At 44.2% G+C, this 27,790-nt stretch overlaps 1 protein-coding gene across 10 annotated transcripts in view; it reads right to left on the bottom strand.

Annotated features, from left to right (window-relative positions):
- Positions 1-14,971, bottom strand: part of ELAVL3 (ELAV like RNA binding protein 3) — a 148,731-nt gene extending 133,760 nt beyond the window's left edge. For 3 of the 10 annotated variants that reach the window (XM_067464024.1, XM_067464028.1, XM_067464027.1), the window contains exons 1-2: positions 14,899-14,971; positions 14,541-14,611 (exon numbers count right to left, since the gene is read on the bottom strand). In XM_067464024.1, coding sequence (XP_067320125.1) covers positions 14,541-14,609 — 69 coding nt within the window. In that variant the 5' untranslated portion in view covers positions 14,610-14,611; positions 14,899-14,971. Of the gene's footprint in view, positions 1-14,540; positions 14,625-14,898 lie in introns of those variants that run through there. The other 7 variants (XM_067464034.1, XM_067464026.1, XM_067464030.1 and 4 more) reach the window with 4 other exon arrangements.
- Positions 14,972-27,790: the final 12,819 nt, after the last annotated feature.

Genomic DNA, 27,790 nt, shown 5'->3' with positions numbered 1-27,790 from the left:
CCGAACCCCACCAATGATGGAATGCCATGCGACTTGTGGGGACAAGGGAGAGGGCCTTCTCTGTGGTGGCCCCTCGGCTCTGGAATTCGCTCCCCAGAGATATTAGGCAAGCCCCCACCCTGGCTATCTTCAGGAAGAGCTTGAAAACTTGGCTATTCCAGTGTACCTTCACAGAATGAATGAATAATAATTCCCTGACCTGACCAAGTTCTGCAAATGCCCTCGCAAGCACTTTATCTTGCCTGTTAGTGCAATCAAATCCTACTTATCCCCTGGATCCCTGTCCAGATACATTACACTGCTGTCTCACCCAATGTTTCATCTATGCTGATGATCGTGCCATTACTGCTCAAGCAGGGAGCTTTGAGATGGCAGAACAGAAGCTTTCCAAAGCTTTAGGTGCTCTTACTGCCTATTACAGGGAAAACCAGCTGATCCCCAACCCATCCAAAACACAGACATGTGCCTTTCATCTCAAGAACAGAGAAGCATCCCGAGCTATGAAGATCACCTGGGAAGGAATCCCACTGGAGCATTGCAGCACACCCAAATACCTGGGAGTCACTCTGGACCGTGCTCTGACCTACAAGAAGCACTGCCTGAACATCAAGCAAAAAGTGGGTGCTAGAACCAATATCATACGAAAGCTGACTGGCACAACCTGGGGATCACAACCAGATACAGTGAAGACATCTGCCCTTGCGCTGTGCTACTCTGCTGCTGAGTATGCATGCCCAGTGTGGAACACATCTCACCACACTAAAACAGTGGATGTGGCTCTTAATGAGACATGCCACATTATCACGGGGTGTCTGCGCCCTACACCACTGGAGAAATTACACTGCTTGGCCGGTATTGCACCACCTGACATCCACCGGGAAGTAGCAACCAATAGTGAAAGGACCAAGGCAGTGACATCTCCAGCTCATCCCCTGTTTGGGTATCAGCCAGCACGTCAATGACTTAAATCTAGAAATAGTTTTCTAAGATCTACAGAGACACTCGCTGGAACACATCAGCAAGCGAGAGTTCAAAAGTGGCAGGCTCAAACCCAGAACCTCAACCAATGGCTGATACCAAATGAGAGACTCCCCCTGGCCACACAGAGGACTGGGCGACTTGGAAGGCGCTGAACAGACTGCGCTCTGGCACCACAAGATGCAGAGCCAACCTCAAGAAATGGGGCTACAAAGCGGAATCTTCGACATGCAAGTGTGGAGAGGAGCAAACCACTGACCACCTGCTGCAATGCAACCTGAGCCCAGCCACATGCACAATGGAGGACCTTGCAGCAACACCAGAGGCACTCCAAGTGGCCAGATACTGGTCAAAGGACATTTAATCAACTACCAAACTCACAAATGTTGTATTTTGTCTGTTTGTTTGCTTTGTTCTGTTAGAAATGTAATATAATTTGACTGGTTGTCCTGACACAACAAATAAAAAACCCAGTGTTTTAAAGTTTTTAATCTTTTGGGACTGGCCTTGCCCACTCAGACTGATCTCTTCATTTTAAATGTTGGTTTGTTTGTTTTTTGTCGTGTCAGGAGCAACTTGAGAAACTGCAAATGTTGTGATTTTAGATTATTGATGTATTATTTATAATGGTTTTGTTTTGTATTTTAGTTCTTTGATTTTATTGCTATGTTTTTGTTGTATATTGATGTATTGTTGGGCTTGGCCTCATGTAAGCCACCCCGAGTTCCCTTGGGGAGATGGTGGCGGGATATAAATAAAGTTATTATTATTATTATTATTATTATTATTATTATTAGCCTGAAAAAAATGAAGGAAGTCCACCTAACCTTGTTTCTCAAGGCCAGCGGTTGCTCCCACAGTCACATTGGAGGGTTTGACGTAATGCTTTGTCTAATTGAGGCAAGCCTGGACTTGGCTTTGGTTGTCATATTCGATACTGGAAAACAACATCTGCAGCAGCCGCACTCAGCATTATTTTTGCCTTTCTCCTTGAAACTAGATGAACACGAGAGAATCTCTTCAGGCATATTTGTACTACAAATATGTTAAATCTGTGCAATGGCCATAGCTTCTCAGCACAGGCCCAAAAAATACAAGCAGACTTGGGGCTTTAATGTTTTTTGTCAAGAGCAACAGAAGCAACCACATTATTTATTCACTTCCTGGTATATCACCACTTGATGTAATCAAATTCCCTGATGGTAAATAAATGGCGAGGCAGTTCTGTGTTTACAAGCAGGTCTCAACCATTACGCTCTATGTGTTTGGGACTGAAGGGTCCAGAAGACCCACCCGACATGGTCAACAGTCAGGGATTAGTATTATATTATACAATATACTAATAATAATAATAATAATAACAACAACAATAATAAGAATAATGATAATAACAACAATAATAATATATTATTATTATATTTTATATTACATGTAATATTACTAATAATATTACAATATAATGGTGTAGTACAATATAGTAATATATAATACTGACATTGTACTATGCTAATCTATATAAATAAAAATGTAATGTTCGTTTGTGGTATTAACACAACTCAAAAACCACTGGGCCAATTGACACCAAATTTGGACACAAGACACCTAACAATCCAATGTATGTCCTTCACTCAAAATTTTTTGATTTTGTCATTTGGGAGTTGTAGTTTTTGGGATTTATAGTTCACCTACAATCAAAGAGCATTCTGAACTCCACCAATGATGGAATTGAACTAAACTTAGCACACAGGACTCCCATGACCAACGGAAAACACTAGAAGGGTTTGGTGGGCATTGACCTTGAATTTGGGAGTTGAAGTTCACCTACGTCCAGAGAGCACTGTGGACTCAAACAATGATAGATCTGGAGCAAACTTGGCATGAATATTCCATATGCCCAAATATGAACACAGATGGAGTTTGGGGGAAATTGACCTTGACATTTGGGAGTTGTAGTTGCTGGGATTCATAGTTCACCTACAATCAAAGAGCATTCTGACCAACAGAACATACTTAAGGCCATGCAGTTAAACTCCCTTCACCAGGGCAAAAAAGTAGCCAAAACCCTCCTGACAAAGAGGCATCCAGCCATAGATATAGATAAATATATATGATTCACACACACACACACACACAGATATAGAGTCATAGATTTGAAAGGGACCCCTAAAGAAGGAGAATTATCTGTTGCGTGTTCCAGAGTAGACAAGTCTGACAATCTCCACATCAACAAACAGCAAGAAATGCTGTTTTCCCACAAGCATCAAGACATTACATATATTACAAACCAACACTTTCTCATTACTTTATTTTCCAGATCACCAGACTGGGCCACAGCAACGTGTGGCAGGGGATGGCTGGTAATATTGTATGTATATATATATCTTGTAAACTGCTCTGAGTCCCCTTCAGGGTGAAAAGGGGGGCATCTAAATGTTGTAAATAAATAAATAAACAAAAATTGCAGAGCTGAAGTCCTAAATTGCAGTGGAATCTATGTTTGCAATTGCCAACACAGCAAAACAAGATATGCTGGGTGATATAATAATAATAATAATAATAATAATAATAATAATAATAACTTTATTTATATCCCGCCACCATCTCCCCAAGGGGCGGCTTACATGAGGCCAAGCCCACAACACGTCAGTAAAAACAACAAAGCAATAAGCAAATAAAACAATACAATTAATATAACTCACATATAGACAATAACATGCAAAAAAATTAAAAAACCTATGGCCGGACCAGATGTATAAAGTTTAAAATTTTAAAATAAATGCTGGGCATGAATAATAATAATAATAATAATAATAATAATAATACTTTATTTATATCCCACCACCATCTCTCCAAAGGGACTCGGAGTGGCTTACATGAGGACAAGCCCAACAATACATCAGTAAAACAACAAAGCAATAAGCAAATAAAACAATACAATTAATATAACTCACATATAGACAATGAACAGAGGTAGGATATATCTAAGCAGGTAAGGAGAGCAACTCAACGGGTAGTTAAAGTGCTTCTGAGGACATTTTGCAGGGAATTGTTTCCTTTATTCAGGGAAGGCACACTGGAACAGCCATGTTTTCAGCCTCCTCCTAAAGACTGCCAATGTGGGGGCTTGCCTGATATCCTTGGGAGTGAGTTCCAGAGTTGGGAGGCCACCATAGAGAAGGCCCTCTCCCTCGTCCCCACCAATCGCGCCTGCTGGCACAATGGAAGCCCCCAAGGTTTCCCATTCCTGTTCAAAAACTACGTAACTTCACAACACAATATCTCTGGGGCTCTGTGGGCAAGGAAATGTCATGGTGTAAATATACTCAAATGAGCTTCCCTTGCTTCCTTGTGAAGGGAGACTATAACAACTGGTTGTGATAAGTAGAATAGCTTTTCAGAGGGCTTTGATTATGGCACTTTTATTGTGTTAAAAGAGCTGGCCTAAGACAATGAAAAAAATATATTCTTAGGACAGATTTCAAAACTGGAACGAAGCTGAGAGAGTACATCCCAGGTCCTGTCCCCTCTCATCTTTCCTGCTGTTCTGTTTCCTTGATTCACTGATTCAGTTAAAATGAGACACTGCAGGAAGCTGCCTCATACCAAGCCGGACTCTTTTTCCAGCTAGAGGGGAGGGAAGTCAGAGCATAGTCCCTAAATGACATCCGCCATGCTGCAGTTAGGCTTTTAAAAGCCTCTACTGGCTCCAATGGGAAATATATATATATAAACCTCATTGCAATGTGGATGGGAGTAGAGGGAAATCCCTCAACTTTTATTGAGGAACAGGGATAGCAGAGAAGTTGCAGTCCAGATGGGACCATGGGTTCCACCCATTGGCCAGAGGTCCACCATCTGCAGGCTTGTTTAATGTGACATTGACCTATAGAGACACGCTGAGGTTTCAAATCCTTTTCACATTACACACTATGATTTCCTTTTAGCTGCCATAGCAACAGCATCCTATGAACTCCTGGGGATTGTAGTTTGGTCAGTTGCACCAAATGAGCTCCCTGGCTGGGGTTTCTAAATGCCCTCCCCCCAACACTGCAAATCTAAGGATTCAATTGGGTGGAACCAGAACAATTAAAGTGGAATCATACTGCCATAATTGGGAGTGTGAAATAATAATAATAATAATAATAATAATAGTTTGTTAAAGCCCTGTGCCGGCAGAACTGAAGACTGACCGGTCCCAGGTTCGAATCCGGGGAGAGGCGGATGAGCTCCCTCTATCAGCTCCAGCTCCTCATGCAGGGACATGAGAGAAGCCTCCCACAAGGATGATAAAACATCAAATCGTCCAGGCGTCTCCTGGGCAACATCCTTGCAGACGGCCAATTCTCTCACACCAGAAGCGACTTGCAGTTTCTCAAGTCGCTCCTGACACGACAAAAAAAAATGTATACCCCGCCACCATCTCCCCAAGGGGACTCGGAGCGGCTTACATGAGGCCAAGCCCAACAACACATCAATAAAAACAACAAGCAATATGCTAATAAAACAATACAATTAATATAACTCAACATATAGACCAGGGGTCCACAAACTTTTTAAACAGCGGGCCAGGTCACAGTCCCTCAAACTGTTGGAGGGCTGGATTATAATTTGAAAAAAAAAACAAAAACCATGAATTCCTATGCATGCTGCACATATCTTATTTGTAATGTACCTGAGTCCCTTCAAGGAGATATACTTAAAAACAATACAATAATTAAATTGAGGAACAATGTTAACAAATATAAATGTATTAGTATTTCAATGGGAAATGTGGGCCTGCTTTTGGCTGATGAGATAAGAATGTTGTTGTTGTGTGCTTTCAAGTAGTTTCAGACCAAGGTTGACCCTGAGTGAGGGCCGGGTAAATGACCTTGGAGGGCTACATCCGGCCCCCAGGCCTTAGTTTGAGGACCCCTGATATAGACAATAACACGCAAGGGTTTAAAAACCTATGGCCGGGCCATATGTAATAGTTTAAAATTTAAAAATAAACGTTGGGCATGAACAGAGGATGTATCTAGTAAGAGGGTTTTAAAGGAAATGTAGGGAGAACAACCCAATGGATAGTTAAAGTGCTTCTGAGGACATTTTGCAGGGAAATATTTCCTTTATTCTGGGAAGGCACACTGGAACAGGCACGTTTTCAGGCTCCTCCTAAAGACTGCCAATGTGGGGGCTTGCCTGATATCCTTGGGAAGTGAGTTCCAGAGTTGGGGGGCACCATAGAAAAGGCCCTCTCACTCGTCCCCACCAATTACGCTTGTGAAAGGGGTGGGAGCGAGAGTAGGGCCTCCCCAGATGATCGAAGAGATCGCGTGGGTTAGTACACAGAAATCGGTCACGCAGGTAGGTGGGTCTCAAACCGTTCAGGGATTTGTAGGTCAGAACCTACCCCTTGAATTGGGACCAGAAAATGAACAGCAGCCAGTGGAGCTCCTTAAACAGGGGGGTTGACCACTCCCTGTAAGACGCTCCAGTTAGTAGCCTGGCTGCCACCCATTGGACCAATTGAAATTTCCAAGTCGTCTTCAAGGGCAGCCCCACGTAGAGTGCATTACAGTAATCCAATCTGGAGGTGACTAAGGCGTGGTCCACCATGGCCAGATCTGACTTCACGAGGTATGGTCGCAGCTGGCGTAAGAGTTTTAATTGAGCGAAGGCCCTCCCAGCCACCACCGACGCCTGAGCTTCAAGCGTTAGCGATGAGTCTAGGAGGACACCCAAGCTGCGGACCTGTGACTTCAGGGGGAGTGCAACCCCGTCAAGCACAGGTTGTCACCCTATACCCCGATCCGGCTTATGAAAGACTCTTTCCTAGCCTGACCTGGTGAAGCTGATGCTGAATCTGGGAAGTGTGTATATATATTGTACACCTTTTCCTCTGAGTAGTTGAGATCCACCCAGGGTGCATCTGTTTATTTATTGACGACATTTCTACCCCACCCTTCTCAACTCCTGAGGGGGGACTCAGAGAGGTTAACACTGGCAACATTTCGATGCCGCAATATCAAAATAACAACAATATAAAAACATAAATATGCAATAGATTAAAAACGATAACTTTAATTATACAATCACATAGCCGTTTCCAATTATCATAACAATCATGGTCCAGTTCAGTGTCCAAAATGCCGCTGTGCCTGCTAGCCGAAAGCCTGGTTCCAAAACCACAATTTCAGTTTTTTCCTAAAGGAAAGGAGGGAGGATGCCGATTTAATCTCGCTGGGGAGTGAATTCCACAAGCGGGTGGACACCAGCGAGAAGGCCCTGTCCACTGTCCCCACCAGACGCATTTGTGAGGCCGGTGGGACCGAGAGCAGGGCCTCCCCGGTGGATCTTAAACTACGAGGCAGAACGTAAGCAGGTAAGATGGCTGGAGCCATATAGGGCTTTATAGGCCAAGACCAGCACTTTGAATTGTGCTCTACAGTGTAGAATCATAACAACAACAACAATAACAACAATTTTATTTTTATATCTTGCTACATCTCCTTGAAGGGACTCAGGTAGCTTACAAGTGGGACCAAGCCTAGAACAACAGAGTTTACTAACTAAAAACACATTTAAAAACACAATAAACGTATAACAATCTCAATTAAACAATTAAAAACAGCAAAGTATAGAAACAACATTAAAATGAACTAAAACAGATCTCAAATACAGTTTGACACTACTTTAATTGTCATGGCTCCATGTTCTTTCGTTAGACTTATCTACTAAAGAGTGCTGGTGCCTCACCAAACTACAAATCCATAGCATTCCATAACATGGCATTCAGCCATGGGAGTTAAAGTGATGTGAGACTCCATTACTTTTCCAGTGGGGCCCTCTGTGGTGCAATGGGTTAAACACTTGTGCCAGCAAAACTGCTGACCGAAAGGTCAGCAGTTCAAATTTGTGAGGTGGGGTGAGCTCCTGTCTGTCAGCTCCAGCTTCTCATGTGGGGGCATGAGAGAAGCCTCCCACAGGCTGGTAAAACCCCTGGGCAATGTCCTTGCAGACAGCCAGTTCTCTCACACCAGAAGTGACTTGCAATTTCTCAAGTCGCTCCTGACATTAAAAAAACCCTTCTCCAGTGTAGATTTTACATGTGTATAACATAAATCCAGGTCATATGTTTGTGCATTTATTTTGTGTTTGGAAGTTTCTTTTCCAGAAGATTAAGGGCCATTCCAGATAGGCCCTATATCCCAGGATTTGATCCTAGATTTTCTGTTTATCCCAGATTATCTGGCAGTGTGGACTCATACAATCCAGTTTAAAGCAGAAAACCTGGGATCTGATCCTAGGATTATAGGGCCTGTTTGGAAGGGCTCTAAATGTTGAGATAGTTCTCCATGGAAATAGTGCACATTTTTTCTTTTGTTTTTGCCTATCTCTCTCGGTTAACCAAAACGCCATTTCCTTTCATCTTAATTTTTGCCATTTTATCACAATTATTGATGAGAATCTAGGACTCACTTCCTTTCAGATCTCTCAGCCCTTTCCAACAAAATCCCTTTACTATGCCTTGGTTTCCAGGACAAAGTCTGTATCCAAAGGACAGAAGTATTAAAAGTCCCAAGAATCATAGAGATGGAAGAGACCTCATGGGCCATCCAGTCCAATCCCCTGCCAAGAAGCAGGAAAATTGCATCCAAAGCAGCCCCGACAGATGGCCATCCAGCCTCTGTTTAAAAGCTTCCAAAGAAGGAGCCTCCACCACACTCCGGGGCAGAGAGTTCCACTGCTGAACAGCTCTCATAGTCAGGAAATTCTTCCTAATGTTCAGGTGGAATCTCCTTTCTTGTAGTTTGAAGCCATTTCTCCATTGCGTCCTAGTCTCCAGGGCAGCAGAAAACAAGCAGGGAAAACTATCATTAGGTTCTTGTGGGTTTTTTCGGGCTATAGGGCCATGTTCCAGAGGCATTTCTCCTGACGTTTCGCCTGCATCTATGGCAAGCATCCTTAGAGGTAGTGAGGTCTGTTGTGATTAGGATAATGGGTTTATATATCTGTGGAATGGCTGGGGTGGGGCAAAGAGCTCTTCTCTGCCGGAGCTAGGTGTGAATGTTTCAACTGACCACCTTCATTAGCATTTGAAGGCCTGGCTGAGCCTGGGAAAATCTTTTGTTGAGAGGTGTTAAGATGTCCCTGGTGGGATCCTCTCACCGCTGCAGGAGTCTACCGTATACCATGCAGCTGTGGACAAGTCTACATAGGGACCACCAAACGCAGCATTGCCCAAACACGAATCAAGGAACATGAAAGGCACTGCAGACTACTTCAACCAGAGAAGTCAGCCATAGCAGAGCACCTGATGAACCAACCTGGACACAGCATATTATTTGAGAACACAGAAATGCTGGACCACTCCAACAACCACCATATCAGACTACACAGAGAAGCCATTGAAATCCACAAGCATGTGGACAATTTCAACAGAAAGAAGAGACCATGAAAATGAACAAAATCTGGCTACCAGTATTAAAAAACTCTAAAATCACAACAGCAAAATTCAGAGAGGAAACAACCAGGCACATTTTAACACCTCTCAACAAAAGATTTTCCCAGGCTCAGCCAGGCCTTCAAATGCTAATGAAGGTGGTCAGTTGAAACATTCACACCTAGCTCCGGCAGAGAAGAGCTCCTTGCCCCACCCCAGCCATTCCACAGATACATAAACCCATTATCCTAATCCCAACAGACCTCACTACCTCTGAGGATGCTTGCCAGAGATGCAGGCGAAACGTCAGGAGAAATGCCTCTAGAACATGGCCATATAGCCCGAAAAAACCCAGAAGAACCTAGTGATTCCAGCCATGAAAGCCTTCGACAATACATTAAAACTATCATTATTCCAACCTTGCACCAGAGCTTGCTTTTTGGGAATTCTGGTAGTCTAAAAAGTAACTTCTTCAAGTTCTATTTCATATTGGTTTCTTATTTCTGCTGATACCCAGTCTAGAAAAAAGGGCTTATTCTATTTCTCACTCCACTGCTAAAATTGCCTTCAGAAGGGCAGAGCTTGCTTCCCGCCAAAAACTTGTGGGTGGGTTTTTGTTTCACCGCAAATCCTTACAGTGCTATGCAAATAACAATCTTTGCTATCCAAGTGATATTGCACATGAGCGGTATACAAATGTAGCAAATATATAATAATAAATTAAACACCCCTCTTTGTTCACAACCATGCCAACACCTGTCCTTTATTCCCTTTGGATGTCTTCTGTAGTGAATTCCCTACCTGTTAGGCTTGGAAAAGCCTAGGAAAGTAGGCCCAAGAAATTCAGCAGCCATTTTGGAAAGGGTGCCAGGGCATCCATTTTGAAATCTCATTTCCTGAAGGGGGCGAGCTTAGGTACTTGGAGGGAAATGAGAGGAGTTAGTGATTGGCTCGGAGAGAGTGGGTGGAGCTTAACTTAGAAGAAAAGAAAAAAATGATTTTAAGGGGACGTTTTAAAACCCTGTTGAGTGGGAGATTGAAACTGGGTGTCAAAGGAGAAGGAGCTTGGAGCTTGGAGTGGAGAAGAGATTACTGAGAGAGGCCTAAAGTGGGAGAGATCATCCGGACTTTCGGTGTGCGGTGTCATCTGTATGCAGATGATGTCCAACTCTGTTACTCCTTTCCACCTACTACTAAGGAGGCTGTCCAAGTCCTGAACATCAAAGCGGACTATCCCAACTGACGAAACCTCCTCTTCATTTAATCCTTTGTCTTATTAATATTATTATTATTTTGCACTCGTTATTTCTTGGCCCCGCCTCTGTCACAAGTGAGATTGGCGGGGACGAGGAGCAGGGCCTTCTCAGTGGTGGCCCCTCATCTGTGGAATTGACTCCCCGGGGAGTGTCAAAGGAGAAGGAGCTAGGAGCTTGGAGTGGAGAAGAGATTACTGAGAGAGGCCTAAAGTGGGAGAAATCATCCGGACTTTCGGGGTGCGGTGTCATCTGTATGCAGATGATGTCCAACTCTGTTACTCCTTTCCACCTACTACTAAGGAGGCTGTCCAAGTCCTGAACATCCTGGCTGTTGTAACGGACTGGATGAGGGCGAACAAATTGAAATTGAATCCAGACAAGACAGAGGTACTCCTGGTCAGTCGCAAGGCCGAACAGGGCATAGGGTTACAGCCTGTGTTAGATGGGGTTACACTCCCCCTGAAGACGCAGGTTCGCAGTTTGGGAGTGATCCTGGACTCATCGCTGAGTCTGTAACCCCAGGTCTCGGTGGTGGTCAGGGGAGCTTTTGCACAATTAAAACTTGTGCGCCAGCCGCGCCCGTACCTTGGGAAGTCTGACTTGGCCATGGTGGTCCACGGTCTGGTTACATCCCATACTTACTTAGGCGATTCCTCGTTGGATGAGTAAGATGGTCTTCCATTATGGGTTTCCTTGTAGCTGTGGAGCCCTATTCTTGCTCTGCATCTTCTTCCGCAGTGTGGGCATTGGTTTCCAGGTGGAAGGCGGTCCCGGACGGGGTTGGCTTGACGCACCTTCCTCCTTGCACGTTTCTCTCTTTCACCCTCCACTCGTGCCTCCTTGAATTCTACAGCACTGCTGGTCACAGCTGACCTCCAGCTGGAGCGCTCAAGGGCCAGGGCTTCCCAGTTCTCAGTGTCTATGCCACAGTTTTTAAGGTTGGCTTTGAGCCCATCTTTAAATCTCTTTTCCTGCCCACCAACATTCCGTTTTCCGTTCTTGAGTTCGGAGTAGAGCAACTGCTTTGGGAGGCAGTGGTCAGGCATCCGGACAACGTGGCCAGCCCAGCGGAGTTGATGTTGGTGGATCATCGCTTCAATGCTGGTGGTCTTTGCTTCTTCCAGCACACTGACGTTGGTCCACTTGTCTTCCCAGGAGATTTGCAGGATTTTCCGGAGGCAGCGCTGATGGAATCGTTCCAGGAGTTGCCTGTGATGTCTGTAGACAGTCCACGTCTCACAGGCATATAGCAGGGTTGGGAGGTCAACAGCTTTACATCCCATATAGACTACTGCAACACTCTCTACCTGGGGTTGCTTCTGAAGAGTGCCCAGAAGCTGCAATTAGTCCAACGAGCCAGGAGAGAGAATTCCAAATCTAACCACATCAGACACTGATTAAAACTGGTAGCTATGAGGGTTATTTTTTAAGTAAGGTCCGTTTTGTTGTAGACACTAGTAGTTCGCGCGCATACCGCAACGAGTGCGTGTGTCGTGTACCGGCATGCCTCGGGAACAACTGTGCTCAGTTTCCGCTCTGTAGCTAACCTGTACAGTTCTGTTCTGTGCTTTAAAAATGTTTAAGACTATCAACTCACCCGCCGCATGTGAGGTTCGCCCAGTGATACGGTTTTTGTCAGCAAGGAACCTGCCTGCTGCAGAAATTCATCGACAGATTTGTGAAGTGCATGGTGATACTGTTATGAGTGAAAGCAAAGTGCGTAAGTGGGTACGACAATTCAAAGATGGCCGTGACAACGTCCATGATGAGGACCTCTCCGGTCACCCTTCTTTGATTACAGTGAACTCCTGGTTATTGGAGCAGGCGGCAAGTTTTTATGAAGAGGGTAATTTAAAATTGGTTCAGAGGTATGATAAGTGTTTGAACAAACTTGGCAACTATGTCAAAAAATAGAGTGAAGTATGTACTTTCTGAAAATAAATTTACTTTTTTGAAATAAACTTTTGTTGTGTACTTATGTTCCAACGGACCTTACTTAAAAATACCCCTCGTATATCCCATTGATTCAAAGAGACTACTCTGCTGAGAACTATGTAACAAGAGGATTTAAGGCTATAATCGCTTTCCTCCTAGTAGTTCCTTCCAACGAGTAATTCCAGTTTCACATGCTGAACGCTAGGTAGATTTAGTCCAAAGGAAGCACAAAGACAAGATTTCTCAATCACTGTCATCTACAGATGTAGGCATGCCTTATCATATTGAACTCAGAACCGAAGAGTTCTGGTCTACCAGCAGCAATCTGTGTGGCCTCCAGAGACCATGTTGTTTTGAAAACTTTTCCTTTTCTCTTTCTCTCAATATTTCTGGATGCTTCTAGAAGATTCCCTTTGTGACCAGAGGCGGCCCTAGGTAATTTTCAATGGTAAGCAAACAGTATTTTGCCCCCCCCCCCCAACCAATCACTGATATATATTTTCTGTTCGTTATTTATTTACTTCATTTGTATATCGCTATTCTCAGCCCTAAGGCGACTCATAGCAGTTTACAACAATCAAGCAAAAACAAGGCAAACAATCAAGGCAAAAATTCAATGCGGCATCAACAAGGTACTTAAAAACAATTAACACAGAAACAGATTAAACAATTTAACAGTAATAAACATTCAAGTGGCGTCTCATGACTAGAATCATGATCCAAACTCGTCAATCGTAGTTCCATTTCCTGAAATTCATTGCACTGCCTATTCAAACGCCTGTTCAAATAACCAGGTTTTCACATTTTTCCGGAATACCATCAATGAGGGAGCCAATCTAATGTCCTTGGGAAGGGCGTTCCACAGTCGAGGGGCCACCGCCGAGAAGGCCCTGTCTCTCGTCCCCGCCAGCCGTGCCTGTGTTGCAGGTGGGATCGAGAGCAGGGCCTTCCCGGAAGATCTCAAAGTCCTAGTGGGTTCGTAGGTGGAGATGCGATCGGATAGGTAACTTGGGCCAGAACCGTTTAGGGCTTTATAAGCCAAAGCCAGCACTTTGAATTGGGCCCGGTAACAAATTGGTAGCCAATGGAGCTGGCGCAACAGAGGGGTTGTATGCTCCCTGTGTGCCGCCCCTGTTAGTATCATGGCTGCCACACGCTGGACCAATTGAAGCTTCCGAGCCATCTTCAATGGCAACCCCATGTAGAGAGCATTGCAGTAGTCTAAACGGGATGTAACAAGAGCGTGGACTACCGTGGCCAAGTCAGGAGTTCTGTGTGCCATATTTGCTTCAGTTCCATCATTGGTGGAGTTCAGAATGCTCTTTGATTTTAGGCAAACTATACATCCCAGTAACTACAACTTGCATATGTCAAGGTCTATTTTCCCCCAAGAGCGCCTTCAGAGAGCCCCTGGGCAAAATCAACTATACTGCAAATGCTTACTTTGCGTAATGGTTGAGCCGCCCCTTTTTGTGACATGCCCCCTGCCTCTCACCCCCTCAATTCCTTTTCTCCCGCCCTATGAAATATTGAGCAACCTGTTGAGAAGGCATGTGCCAGAGGCAGCAGCAGCAACAACAACAACAAAACCCTCAGTGTTTCTTTCCCCAACTCTCTGTGGACAGTTCCTCCAGATCCACTGAGCCCTGCAGCCTCGCAGCGCCTCACCTGAGAGACTAACCAACCTCCATCAAAGGCAGAGTCAAGAAAAAACAGCCTGCCAATGCACCATCCCCTTGGCTACAAGATCCAGTGTTTTTTCCACCATAGCTTCTCTTCTACACAAAGTGCTACATACTGAATATATGCCCCCAGCCCCAAAATATCCCTTCCCCATGGGTACCATACACTGTGCCCTTCCAGATATTCCTGGTCATGTGCATATGGGGAGGGGAGCATTTGGTAATAACTGAGGGAAGCCGATTCATTTCAGACAGCACCCCTACCTCATTTGCACTCAGGAGGTACCGCTCTGTGTCTTGTGGGCATCTGCTCATTTTCAGTAGCGTCGCCATTTCTGATGGAGGGAGAAAGAGAGGAAGAAAAAGAAGAGAAGAGAGAGGATTACAGTAAGTCTCAAGGGAAACAGCAAGGGAGAGGCACACGCATGCATAACTAGGTAACGGTTTTGTATCTACGTCCGGTGGTGATTTATAGCTACGCCGGGCCTATTCCGCTGAGGAAGTACATGAGCCACGCACGCAGATTGCACAGTGGAAGAGATGAGCCCAAACTGACCGCACCCACCCATACCTTCTCATGCCCTGACTCTCACGTATAATGCTGGAAATAAGAAATTTTTACCAGGCTACTTGCTCACTGGCAGGAATGCTCCAAGAAAGGAAAGGAATACGAGCAAAGGAAATGAACATCTGCAGCAAGTCCACCTAGGCGAGGGCATCACACGCAGCCAGCGGCAGAAGCTGGGGAAAGATCACTTTCAGTTTCTGATAAAAAGGGCCGGAGCAGTTGCCAGGATGCAGCCACTGCTTCTGGAACAAGGGCTTGGCTGGCAGTCATTTCAGATATCCAAAACAATCAGGAGAACAGCAAGGGAGTAAAAGGGAATTGCACGCCTGCCATGCTGTGGATGCACAAGGCATGGTGTTATGGAGGAATGCATGGAAAGGGAAAGGTGACCCTTTCCTTCTGCAAAATGTAAGTTGCCCATTATGTACCACGGCCTTTGCAGCATGCATGTATGCTTGCACACACATACATCTGTAGGCTTAGCAACCATCACATGGCAACTCATCTGGACTGCTCATCGGCTCAAGAGAAAGAGACTGCATGTGAAGAGCTGTGATTTGATGAGAGGGGCCTGTGTTTTACTTCGAAAACCAATTCAAAGTGCTGGCGTTAGCCTATAAAGCCCTAAACGGTTCTGGCCCTACTTACCTCTCCGAACGCATCTCCTCCTATGAACCGACTAGGACACTAAGATCATCTGGGGAGGCCCTGCTCTCTGTCCCACCTGCATCACAGGCACACTTGGCGGGGACGAGAGACAGGGCCTTCTCAGTGGTGGCCCCTCGGCCGTGGAACGCCCTGCCTACAGATATCAAATCGGCCCCCTCCCTGCTGGCGTTTTGGAGGAAAGTGAAGACCTGGCTGTTCGAACAAGCATTTGATTAAACAGTGTAATTGAACATAGGAATACGGAATAATGGATGACGAGACTGGATTCTGATTTTACTGTTGAAGCGCTAATGCTTGTTATACGGATGTTTAATGATTTATGTTACAATTTATTGTCGAAGGCTTTCATGGCTGGAATCACTAGGTTCTTGTGGGTTTTCTGGGGCTCTAGGGCCATGTTCTAGAGGCATTTCTCCTGACGTTTCGCCTGCATCTATGGCAAGCATCCTCAGAGGTAGTGAGGACAATCAGGAGAGCAGCACTACCTCTGAGGATGCTTGCCATAGATGCAGGCGAAACGTCAGGAGAAATGCCTCTAGAACATGGCCCTAGAGCCCGAGAAAACCCACAAGAACCTATGTTACAATTGTTTTTAATTGCCCTATACTTGTCTCCTGATGTTTTGTATTGATGTTGTTCACCGCTTTGAGTCGCCTGAGGGCTGAGAAAAGCGGTATATAAAGTAAATAAATAAATAAATAAATGAGCCTCCATATATTGTTGGGAGTACAAAAACCATTAGTTCTTGGCGAGATATTAGTCCTTACTACTAATCTATATAAATAAAAATGTAATATTCGTTTGTGGGATCAACAGAACTCAAAAACCACTGGGGGAATTGACACCAAATTTGGACAGCATACACCTAACAACTCAATGTATGGCCTTCACCCCAAAAAATTGATTTTGTCATTTGGGAGTTGTTATTGCTGGGATGTGGAGCCCCCGGTGGCGCAGTGTGTTAAACCCCTGTGCTGGCAGGACTGAAGACCGACAGGTCGCAGGTTCGAATCCGGGGAGAGGCGGATGAGCTCCCTCTACCAGCTCTAGCTCCTCATGCGGGGACATGAGAGAAGCCTCCCACAAGCATGATAAAACATCATATCATCCGGGCGTCCCCTGGGCAACGTCCTTGCAGACAGTCAATTCTCTCACACAAGAAGTGACTTGCCATTTCTCAAGTCTCTCCTGACACGACCAAAAAAAAAAATTGCTGGGATTTATAGTTCACCTAAGAGCATTCTGAACCTCACCAATGATGGAACTGAATCAAACTTGGCACACAGTTCTCCTATGATCAAGAGAAAATACTGGAAGGGTTTGGTGGGCAGTGTCCTTTGGTTTTGGAGCTGTAGTTCACCTACATCCAGAGATCACTGTGGACTCAAACAATGATGGATTTGGACCAAACTCTGCATGAATACTCAATATGCCCAAATGTAGAGTTTGGGGGAAATAGACTCTTGACATTTGGGAGTTGTCGTTGCTGGGATTTATAGTACACTTACAATCACAGAGCATTCTGAATCCCACCAATGATAGAATTGGGCCAAACCTCCTACACCCCCATGACCACCAGACTGGGCGACAGCAACACGTGGCAGGGGATGGCTAGTCTATATAAATAAAAATGTAATGTTCATTTGTGGGATCAACAGAACTCAAAAACCACTGTGGGAATTGACACCAAATTTGGACAGCATACATCTAACAACTCAATGTATGTCCTTCACTCAAAAAAAATTGAGTTTGTCATTTGGGAGTTGTAGTTGCTGGGATTTATCGCTAACCAACAATCAAAGAGCATTCTGAACTCCACCAATGATGGAATTGAACCAATCTTGGCAGATAGGACTCCCACGACCAACAGAAAACACTAGAAGGGTTTGGTGGGCATTGACCTTGAGTTTGGGAGTTGTAGTTCACCTACATCCAGAGAGCACTGTGGACTCAAACAATGATGGATCCGGACCAAACTTGGCGTGAATATTCCATATGCCCAAATATGAACACAGATGGAGTTTGGGGGAAATAGACCTTGACATTTGGGAGTTGTAGTTACTGGGATTTATAGTTCACCTACAATCAAAGAGCATTCTGAACCCCACCAACAGCAGAATTGGGGCATGCTTCCCACACAGAACCCCCATGACCAACAGGAAATGTTTAAGGCCATCCAGTCCAACTTCCTTCACCAGGGCAAGAAAACGTAATGAAAGCCCTCCTGGCAAAGAGCCATCCAGCCATAGATATAGATAGATATATATGATTCACACATACACAGATATAGTATCATAGATTTGAAAAGGACCCCTAAAGAAAGACAATTATATGTTGCATGTTCCAGAGTACTCTCACCCAACGTATTCAACTTGTATGCAGAACGCATCATGCAATGTACGAGGCTTGAGGAATGCAAGGCTGGGGTGAAAATTGCTGGAAGAAACATTAACAACCTTAGATATGCAGATGATACCACTTTGATGGCCGAAAGCGAGGAGGAGCTGAGGAGTCTTCTAATCAAGGTGAAAGAAGAAAGTGCAAAAGCTGGGTTGCAGTTAAACATCACAAAAACCAAGATTATGGCAACAAGACTGATTGATAACTGGCAAATAGAAGGAGAAAACATGGAGGCAATGACAGACTTTGTATTTCCAGGTGCAAAGATGACTGCAGACGCAGACTGCAGCCAGGAAATCAGAAGACGTTTACTTCTTGGGAGAAGAGCAATGATCAATTTCGATAAAATAGTGAGGAGTAGAGACATCATACTGGCAACGAAGATCCACATAGTTAAAGCAATGGTATTCCCCATAGTCACCTACGGATGTGAGAGCTGGACCATAGGGAAGGCTGAGCGAAGGAAGATAAGATGCTTTTGAACTGTGGTGCTAGAGGAAAGTGCTGAGAGTACCTTGGACAGCGAGAACATCCAACCAGTCCATACTCCAGGAAATAAAGTCCAACTGCTCATTGGAAGGAAGGATAGTAGAGACAAAGTTGAAGAACTCCCGACCTCCCAACCCTGCTATATGCCTATGAGACGTGGACTGTCTACAGACATCACATGCAACTCCTGAAACGATTCCATCAGCGCTGCCTCTGGAAAATCCTGCAAATCTCTTGGGAAGACAGGTGGACAAACGTCAGCATGCTGGAAGAAGCAAAGACCACCAGCATTGAAGCGATGGTCCTCCACCATCAACTCCGCTGGACCGGCCACGTTGTCCGGATGCCCGACCACCGTCTCCCAAAGCAGTTGCTCTACTCCGAACTCAAGAACGGAAAATGGAATGTTGGTGGAAAAGAGATTTAAAGACGGGCTCAAAGCCAACCTTAAAAACTGTGGCATAAACACTGAGAACTGGGAAACCCTGGCCCTTGAGCACTCCAGCTGGAGGTCAGTTGTGACCAGCAGTGCAGTGGAGTTTGAAGAGGCACAAATGGAGGGCGAAAGAGAGAAACATGCCGAGAGGAAGGCGCGTCAAGCCAACCCCAACCGAGACCGTCTTCCACCTGGAAACCAATGCCCTCACTCAGAGGCGGCCCTAGGTAATTTTCAACGGTAAGCAAACAGTATTTTGGCACACACACACATCCCAACCAATCATTGATATATATTTTCTGTTTGTCGTGGGAGTTCTGTGTGCCATATTTGGTTCAATTCCATAATTGGTGGAGTTCAGAATGCTCTTTGGTTGTAGGTGAACTATACATCCCAGTAACTATACTTGCCACATTTGCTCCCTTGCCTGGCCCGCTTTGGCTCCGGAGGGGTGCCTGAAACCCTGGTGTGTGCACCAAAAGTCACCTCTTCTCCTGACTTTCTCCTCAGCCATTGGGACCGAGAGAGAGAGAGAGAGAGAGAGAAAGGTGGAGATGCCCACCTTTCCTGAAGGTAGGCGCAAAAACAAAGGAGGGAGCGGAGGTGGGAGATACCTCCAGCCAGAGGCGCTTCTACACCCTTGGCAAAAAAAAGTGTTCTGTGACCGCTTACTTCATGTAATGGATGAGCCACCCCTGCCCTCACTGCGGAAGAAGATGCAGAGCAAGAATAGGGCTCCACAGCCACATACGGACCCACAAGTACACTGGAAGACAATCCTCCTCAGAAAACGAGGGATCGCCTAAAAATACTGTGGCCACATAATGAGGAGACAGGAAAGCTTAGAGAAGACAGTGATGCTGCGGGAAATGGAAGGAAAAAAGGAAGAGGGGCCGATCAAGGGCAAGATGAATGAAAGGTATCCTTGAAGTGACTGGCTTGACCTTGAAGGAGTTGGAGGTAGTGATGGCTGATAGGGAGCTCTGGCGTGGGCTGGTCCATGAGGTCACAAAGAGTCGGAAGCAACTGAACGAATAAACAACAACAAAAACAACAACAATAACAATAAATCCTCCCCAAATGTCTGCTCAGCCCTAAACATTTCCCCAGATGTAGCTGCGGGTGGGAGGGACATGGGCTTCCTTTTCAAATCTGCATCCCTACTTCCTTCCAGCAGGAGGAGTAAGCTATCTCCTTTCATATTCCAGAGGATTTCTCTCTATACTTTTAACACTCCTCACGTCCTCACTAGGATGTAAGAAGCAGCAGTCTAAATAACTAGTAATTAAATCTCCCTTTCTGGGTAATTATAGATGTGCGTCAACGTCAATATATAAACATATACAGGCCAGGGGAGGAAATGCTTGATTTCTCTTGCATCACACACTGTCTATATTTTGCACCTCGTCTCCATTTCCTTTTGGTTTAAAACATGAAAAAGCCAGCTTGGGTCATCTTGTTTTCAGTTCACCAATATTTTGCATATATGTCATGGCCATTTTTCTCCTCCTTCCCACTGCAAATGAAGATCAAGTGTTCGTCATCCTGCTCAAAATGAGTCAGCGACATATTCTTTTTGCCTAGTTTGAAATGTCACTGGGATGCTTTGTTTGATTTCCCAAAATAACATGCCTTCTAAGGTCACTCGCCATACCTAAAATGAGGTGTTTTTTTCTATGAGCAATAGCATGACTTTTCCTTTCGGGAAGCAGCAAGCGAGGATGTGCCGAGGCACCCATGCTGGGAATGAAGATTTGCCTTCCCTCTATCTGAAGGAGCAATGGCATGCCAGAAACGGAATGATACACTCAGTTGGATATGGCTACTGTTCTGTATGTTTCAGGAAGTGGATGGGAATGCTCTTCTGCTGTAAGAGCTTCCCTGGGATCCCCGCTTTTCCTTTCTCTCTTTCTGCAGCTTCTCTTTTTGAGTTCTCTGGGCATGAATTGGAGGAATAATGGCTTCCCAAATGTGGCTAGACTGCAACTCACCAGGAATGGTGGGAATTGCAGTTCAAAAATATCTGGACCGGTTTTTCTCAACCTGGGGGTCGGGACCCCTGAGGGGTCGTGAGGGGATGTCAAAGGGGTCACTAAAGACCATCAGAAAACATAGTATTTTCTATTGGTCATTGGGATTCTGTGTGGGAAGTTTGACCCAATTCTCTTGTTGGTTGAGTTCAGAATGCTCTTTGATTGTGGGTGAACTATAAATCCCAACAACTACAACTCCCAAATGTCAAGGTCTATTTTCCCCAGACTCCACCAGGGTTCACATTTGGGCATATTGAGTAATTGTGCCAAGTTTGGTTAAGATCCATCATTGCATGAACCCACAGCGCTTCTCTGGATATAGGTGAACGACAACTCCCAAACTCAAGGTCAATGCCCACCAAACCCTTCCAGTGTTTCCTGTTGGTCATGGGAGCTTTGTGTGCCAAGTTCAGTTCAAATCCATCTCTGGTGGAGTTCAAAATGCTCCTTGATTATAGGTGAACTATAAATCCCAGCAACAACAACTCCCAAATATCAAGGTCTATTTTTCCCAGACTCCAGCAGTGTTCACATTTGGGCATATTGAGTATTTGTGCCAGGTTTGGTTCAGATACATAATTGCGTAAATCCACAGCGCTCCTCTGGATATAGGTGAACGACAACTCCCAAACTCAAGGTCAATGCCCACCAAACGCTTCCAGTGTTTCCTGTTGGTCATGGGAGCTTTGTGTGCCAAGTTCGGTTCAAATCCATCTCTGGTGGAGTTCAAAATGTTCCTTGATTATAGGTGAACTATAAATCCCAGCAACAACAACTCCCAAATGTCAAGGTATATTTTCCCCAGACTCCACCAGTGTTCACATTTGGGCATATTGAGTATTTCTGCCAAGTTTGGTTCAGATCCATCATTGCGTGAATCCACAGCGCTCCTCTGGATATAGGTGAACTAGAACTCCCAAACTCAAGGTCAATGCCCACCAAACCCTTCCAGTATTCCTGTTGGTCATGGGAGCTTTGTGTGCCAAGTTCTCTGGTGGAGTTCAAAATGCTCCTTGATTATAGGTGAACTATAAATCCCAGCAACAACAACTCCCAAATGTCAAGGTCTATTTTTCCCAGACTCCAGCAGTGTTCACATTTGGGCATATTGAATATTTGTGCCAAGTTTGGTTCAGATCCATCATTGTGTGAATCCACAGCGGTTCTCTGGATATAGGTGAACTACAACTCCCAAACTCAAGGTCAATGCCCACCAAACCCTTCCAGTGTTTCCTGTTGGTCATGGGAGCTTTGTGCGCCAAGTTCAGTTCAAATCAATCTCTGGTGGAGTTCAAAATGCTCCTTGATTATAGGTGAACTATAAATCCCAGCAACAACAACTCCCAAATGTCAAGGTCTATTTCCCCCAGACTCCACCAGTGTTCACATTTGGGCATATTGAGTATTTGTGCCAAGTTTGGTTCTGATCCATCACTGTGTTAATCCACAGCGCTTCTCTGGATATAGGTGAACTACAACTCCCAAACTCAAGGTCAATGCCCACCAAACCCTTCCAGTGTTTCCTGTTGGTCATGGGAGCTTTGTGTGCCAAGTTCAGATCTAATCCATCTCTGGTGGAGTTCAGGATGCTCCTTGATTATAGGTGAACTATAAATCCCAGCAACAACAACTCCCAAATTACAAAATCAATCATCTCCCAACCCCACTAGCATTCACATTTGGGCATATTGGGTATTTGTGTTCAATTTGGTCCAGTGAATGAAAACACATCCTGCATATCGGATATTTACATTACAATTTATAACAGTAGTAAAATGACAGATACCAAGTAGCAACATGGAGGAGAAGGTGGACCTGACAGATGGGAGCTCACCCCATCTCACAGATTCAAACTGGCAACCTTCAGGTCAGCAGTTCAGTTGGCAAAAGAGAACAGATACAGGATGGGTGATACCTGACTTAACAACATGTGAAAAAGATCTTGGAGTCTTAGTGGACAACAATATTGAACATGAGCCAACAATGTGATGCAGCAGCTAAAAGAGCCAGTGAGATTTTGGGCTGCATCAAAAGAAGTATAGTGCTAGATATAGGGACGTCATGGTGCCTTGCCTGTAATAACACTGTGTCCAATTTTGGATATCACAATTGAAAAGGGATATTAACAAGTTGGGGCATGTCCAGAGAAGGGCAACTAAAATGACGAAAGGTCTGGACACCTTGAGGGGCAACTTCAGGAGCTGGGTCTGTTTATCCTGCAGAAGAGAAGGCTGAGAGGAGACATCATAGCCATGTATAAATATGTGAAAGGATATCATAAGGAAGAGGGAACAGGCTTGTTTGCTGCACTGGAGCCTAAGACTCAATGGAGCAATGGATTCAAATTACAGGAGAGGAGATTCCACCTGAACATTAGGAAGAACTTCCTGACTGTAAGAGCCATTCAACAGTGGAACTCTCTGCCTCAGAGACTGGTGGAGGCTCCTTCTTTGGAGGCTTTTAAATAGAGGCTGGATGATAATCTGTCAGGAATGTTTTAATAACGCTTTTCCTGCATGGCAGGGGGTTAGACTAGATCAGTGTTTCTCAACCTGGGGGTCGGGACCCCTGGGGGGGGTTGCGAGGGGGTGTCAGAGGGGTCACCAACGACCATCAGAAAACACAGTATTTTCTGTTGGTCATGGGGGTTTTGTGTGGGAAGTTTGGCCCAATTGTATCATTAGTGGGGTCCAGAATGCTCTTGAGTTGTAGGTGAACTATAAATCCCATAACTACAACTCTCAAATATCAAGGTCTGTTTTCCCCAAACTCCACCAATGTTCACATTTGGGCATATAGAGTATTCTTGCCAAGTTTGGTCCAGATGCATCATTGTTTGCACAGTGCTCTCTGGATGTAGGTGAACTGCAACTCCAAAACTCAAGGTCAATGCCCACCAAACCCTTCCAGTGTTTTTGGTTCGTCATGAGAGTTCTGTGTGCCAAGTTTGGTTTAATTCCATCATTGGTGTAGTTCATAATGCTCTTTGATTGTTAGGTGAACTATAAATCCCAGCAACAACAACTCCCAAATGTCAAGGTCTGTTTTCTCCAAACTCCACCAGTGTTCGCATTTGGTCATGTTGAGTATTCGTGCCAGGTTTGGCCCATATCAGTCATTGGGTGAGTCCACAGTGTTCTCCGGATGTAGGTGAACTACAACTTCAAAATTCAAGGTCCATGCCCACCAAACCCTTCCAGTATTTTCTGTTGGTCATGGGAATTCTGTGTGTCAAGTTTGGTTCAATTCCATCATTGGTGGAGTTGAGAATGCTCTTTGATTGTAGGTTAACTACAAATCCCAGCAACTGCAACTCCCAAATGACAAAAACAATCCCCCTCAACCCCATTTGGGTGAATTGGGCATTTGTGCCAAATTTGGTTCAGTGAATGCAAATACATCCTGCATATCTGATATTTACATTACGATTCATAACAATAGCAAAATTACAGTTATGAATGAGCAATTAAAATAATTTTATGGTTGGGGGTCACCACAACATGGGGAACTGTATTAAGGGGTCGCAGCATTCGGAAGGTTGAGAACCACTGGACTAGATGGTTCATGTAGTCTCTTCCAGCTCTATTATTCTATGATTCTATGATCTGAATTTTGCTCTCAGTTCTCATATGAGTTACACGAGAACTGATTTTTATGGGAACTCTACACTGAGGCAGCTTTGGAAGTCAAGCTTCAGTTCCCTGCCCTTTTACTGAATGTATTCCACCTCTGGGTGACCTGAGCTTTGGAAAGAGACTTTAAGATTTTGTAGCAGAGGGCTGCCAAAAATAAATCAGATTACTTGAATTCTGGACGTTTGGCTTTATACGATTATGATTAGCAGGGCAGAGAACAAAATGATGGGAGCTGTCTGTGGTGCTGAAACAGATTGTGAACATGAGCAGAGCAAATCGTCAGCTGCGGTGAGGTTCTGTCCTACTCTCTGAGGAATATAGATACTATTGGTTGTAGCTAAAGGTTACTATCTGTGATTCCGGGGTGAGGGTGAGTTTATAGGGAAGGAATGTGATCCTGGATTAGATGTTGACAAGCTGGAATGTGTCCAGAGGAGGGCAACTAAAATGATCAAGCGTTTGGACAACAAGCCCTAAGAGGAGTGGCTTAAAGAGCTGGGCATGTATAGCCTGAAGAAGAGAAGGCTGAGAGGAGACATGATAGCCATGTATAAATATGTGAGATGAAGTCATAGGGAGGAGGGAGCGAACTTGTTTTCTGCTTCCCTGGAGACTAGGATGCGGAGCAATGGCTTCAAACTACAAGAAAGGATATTCGATCTGAACATTAGGAAGAATTCCTGACTGTGAGAGCCGTTCAGCAGTGGAACTCTCTACCCTGGAGTGTGGTGGAGGCTCCTTCTCTTAAACAGAGACTTGATGGCCATCTGTCGGGGTGCTTTGAATGCAATATTCCTGCTTCTTGGCAGGGGGTTGGACTGGATGGCCCATGAGGTCTCTTCCAACTCTATGATTCTATGATTGTAGATGACAGGGTTCTGCAGTCCAACTAGGGCTGGGCGGTTTCGTTCGTTAATTTCATAATTCGTTATTAATTCGTTATTTTTTCGATAACGAAGCGATATTGAACCATTCAGGAGCAACTAAAAATTGTTTCGAAATTGTTTTGAAATTGTTTCGTTATTATTTCCGCATGTCTGGTGCAAGTTTTATAGTTGTTGTTTGTTTTATCACACCAACAGTCAACAACAGAGGGAGAGGGAAACTTCAGAAGTTCGCCCTGTCCCATTTGGAGGTTTTTTTAGCATATTGCATGGTCGCGTCCGCCATTAACGAATCGATTCGTAATTGTTTCGTAATTGTTTCGTAATTTCCAAAATTTCGTAAATTTCGAACTTTTTTAAAGAAAAATTTCGGAATTCTTTTAAAAATCGAAACGCAAAAACCCCCTAAAAACGAATCGACTTTAGAAACAAATTTTTCCGTGGTTGCCCAGCCCTAAGTCCAACAACTTGCTTCCAATGGCAACTAGAAAGCCCAGGTGAAGGCAACAGCATTTCCTGCATCGTTCACCATCCTTTAGAGCAGTGGTTCTCAACCTGTGGGTCCCCATATGTTTTGGCCTTCAATTCTCAGAAATCCTAAGAGCTGGCAAACTGGCTGGTATTTTTGGGAGTTGTAGCCTGGAGACCCATAAGTTGAGAACCACTGCTTTAGAGATATGCTGCCTTCAGACACAGAGTTTCCATGGATTCTGATAAGACAAAAGTAATGCGTTTATTTCTCTGCATCATGGCTAGTCCTTTTTATAAGCAGACTACATTGCTGGGCCATCAGCACATTTTACAAATGTGCTACATTAATTATACATTGTCTAAAGATGGACTTCCTTTGCTAGATTCAGCTGCCAGGCAGCTTCATCAAGTAACTCTTAAGTTCTCAAACTATAGGAAAGGAAAGTATTGAATTCCCTTCATTGGGTGCTTTTCTCTTTTAGGGCCCAGTATAATCTTGCTCTTCTAACTTTTAAAATGATGTCAGGATTTAGCTCCCACCTCCCAATTACCATATCTTTAAAACAATTTCTCATTATTGATCTGTTCAGATTCTTTGACCCTGCAAATCCATGTTTCTTACCCAACTTGAGTGTTTGCTTGCATTGCTTGTTGTTGTTGTTGTTGTTGTTGTTGTTGTTGTTGCTACTTCTTAGCTCAGCTTTGCCTTTTCTTCTTTGCTGCTCCATCCTACTGGAATCATCTTCGAATTATTATGTAAAATTTATTTTACTATTTATTTTATTTATTTACAGCATTTATTTACAGCATTTTCACCCCACCCTTCTCAACCCCCAAGGGGGGACATTTTTGAATTAGAATGTAAAAATTTATTTTGTTATTTATTTTATTTATTTACAGCATTTTCACCCCACCCTTCTCAACCCCCAAGGGAGGACATCTTTGAATTATTATGTAAAAAATTATTTTATTATTTATTTATTTTATTTACAGCATTATTTACAGCATTTTCACCCCACCCTTCTCAACCCCCAAGGGGGGCATCTTTGAATTATTATGTAAAAATTTATTTTATTATTTATTTTATTTATTTACAGCATTTTCACCCCAGCCTTACCAACCCCCAAGGAGGGACATCTTTGAATTATTATATAATTTTTATTATTTATTTTATTTATTTACAGCTTTTTCACCCCACCCTTCTCAACCTCCAAGGGGGGACATCTTTGAATTATTATGTAAAATTTTATTTTATTATTTATTTTATTTATTTACTGCCTTTTTACCCCACCCTTCTCAAATTCCAAGATGGGACTCAGAGCAGCTAACATTGGCAACAATTCGATGCCGCAATATCAACAATATAAAACCATAAATATGTGAAAGATTAAAAAAAAAAAAAACATTAATTGTCGAAGGCTTTCATGGCCGGAATCTCTGGGTTGTTGTAGGTTTTTTCGGGCTATATGGCCATGGTCTAGAGGCATTCTCTCCTGTCGTTTCGCCTGCATCTATGGCAAGCATCCTCAGAGGTAGTGAGGTCTGTTGGAAGTAGGAAAAAGGGTTTATATATCTGTGGAATGAGCAGGGTGAGACAAAGGACTCTTGTCTGCCGGAGCTAGGTGTGAATGTTTCAAAAGTTTGCTCTAGGCACTGTCAGGCCATTATATGCTATTTAAGGTGGTCAGTTGAAACATTCACACCTAGCTCCAGCAGACAATAGTCCTTTGTCTCACCATGGTCACTCCACAGATATATAAACCATTTTTCCTAGTTCCAACAGACCTCACTACCTCTGAGGATGCTTGCCATAGATGTAGGCGAAACGTCAGGAGAGAATGCCTCTAGACTATGGCCATATACCTACAACAACCTACAACAACCCATTTATTATACAGTCACATAGTAGGCCTGGGTAACAATGGAAAA

Source organism: Anolis sagrei, chromosome 2 (assembly GCF_037176765.1).
Source record: "Anolis sagrei isolate rAnoSag1 chromosome 2, rAnoSag1.mat, whole genome shotgun sequence".
NCBI classification, from domain to species: Eukaryota; Metazoa; Chordata; class Lepidosauria; order Squamata; family Dactyloidae; genus Anolis; species Anolis sagrei.
The sequence above is the reverse complement of the archived record's forward strand: the minus strand, read 5'-3'. Positions and strand labels throughout refer to the sequence as shown.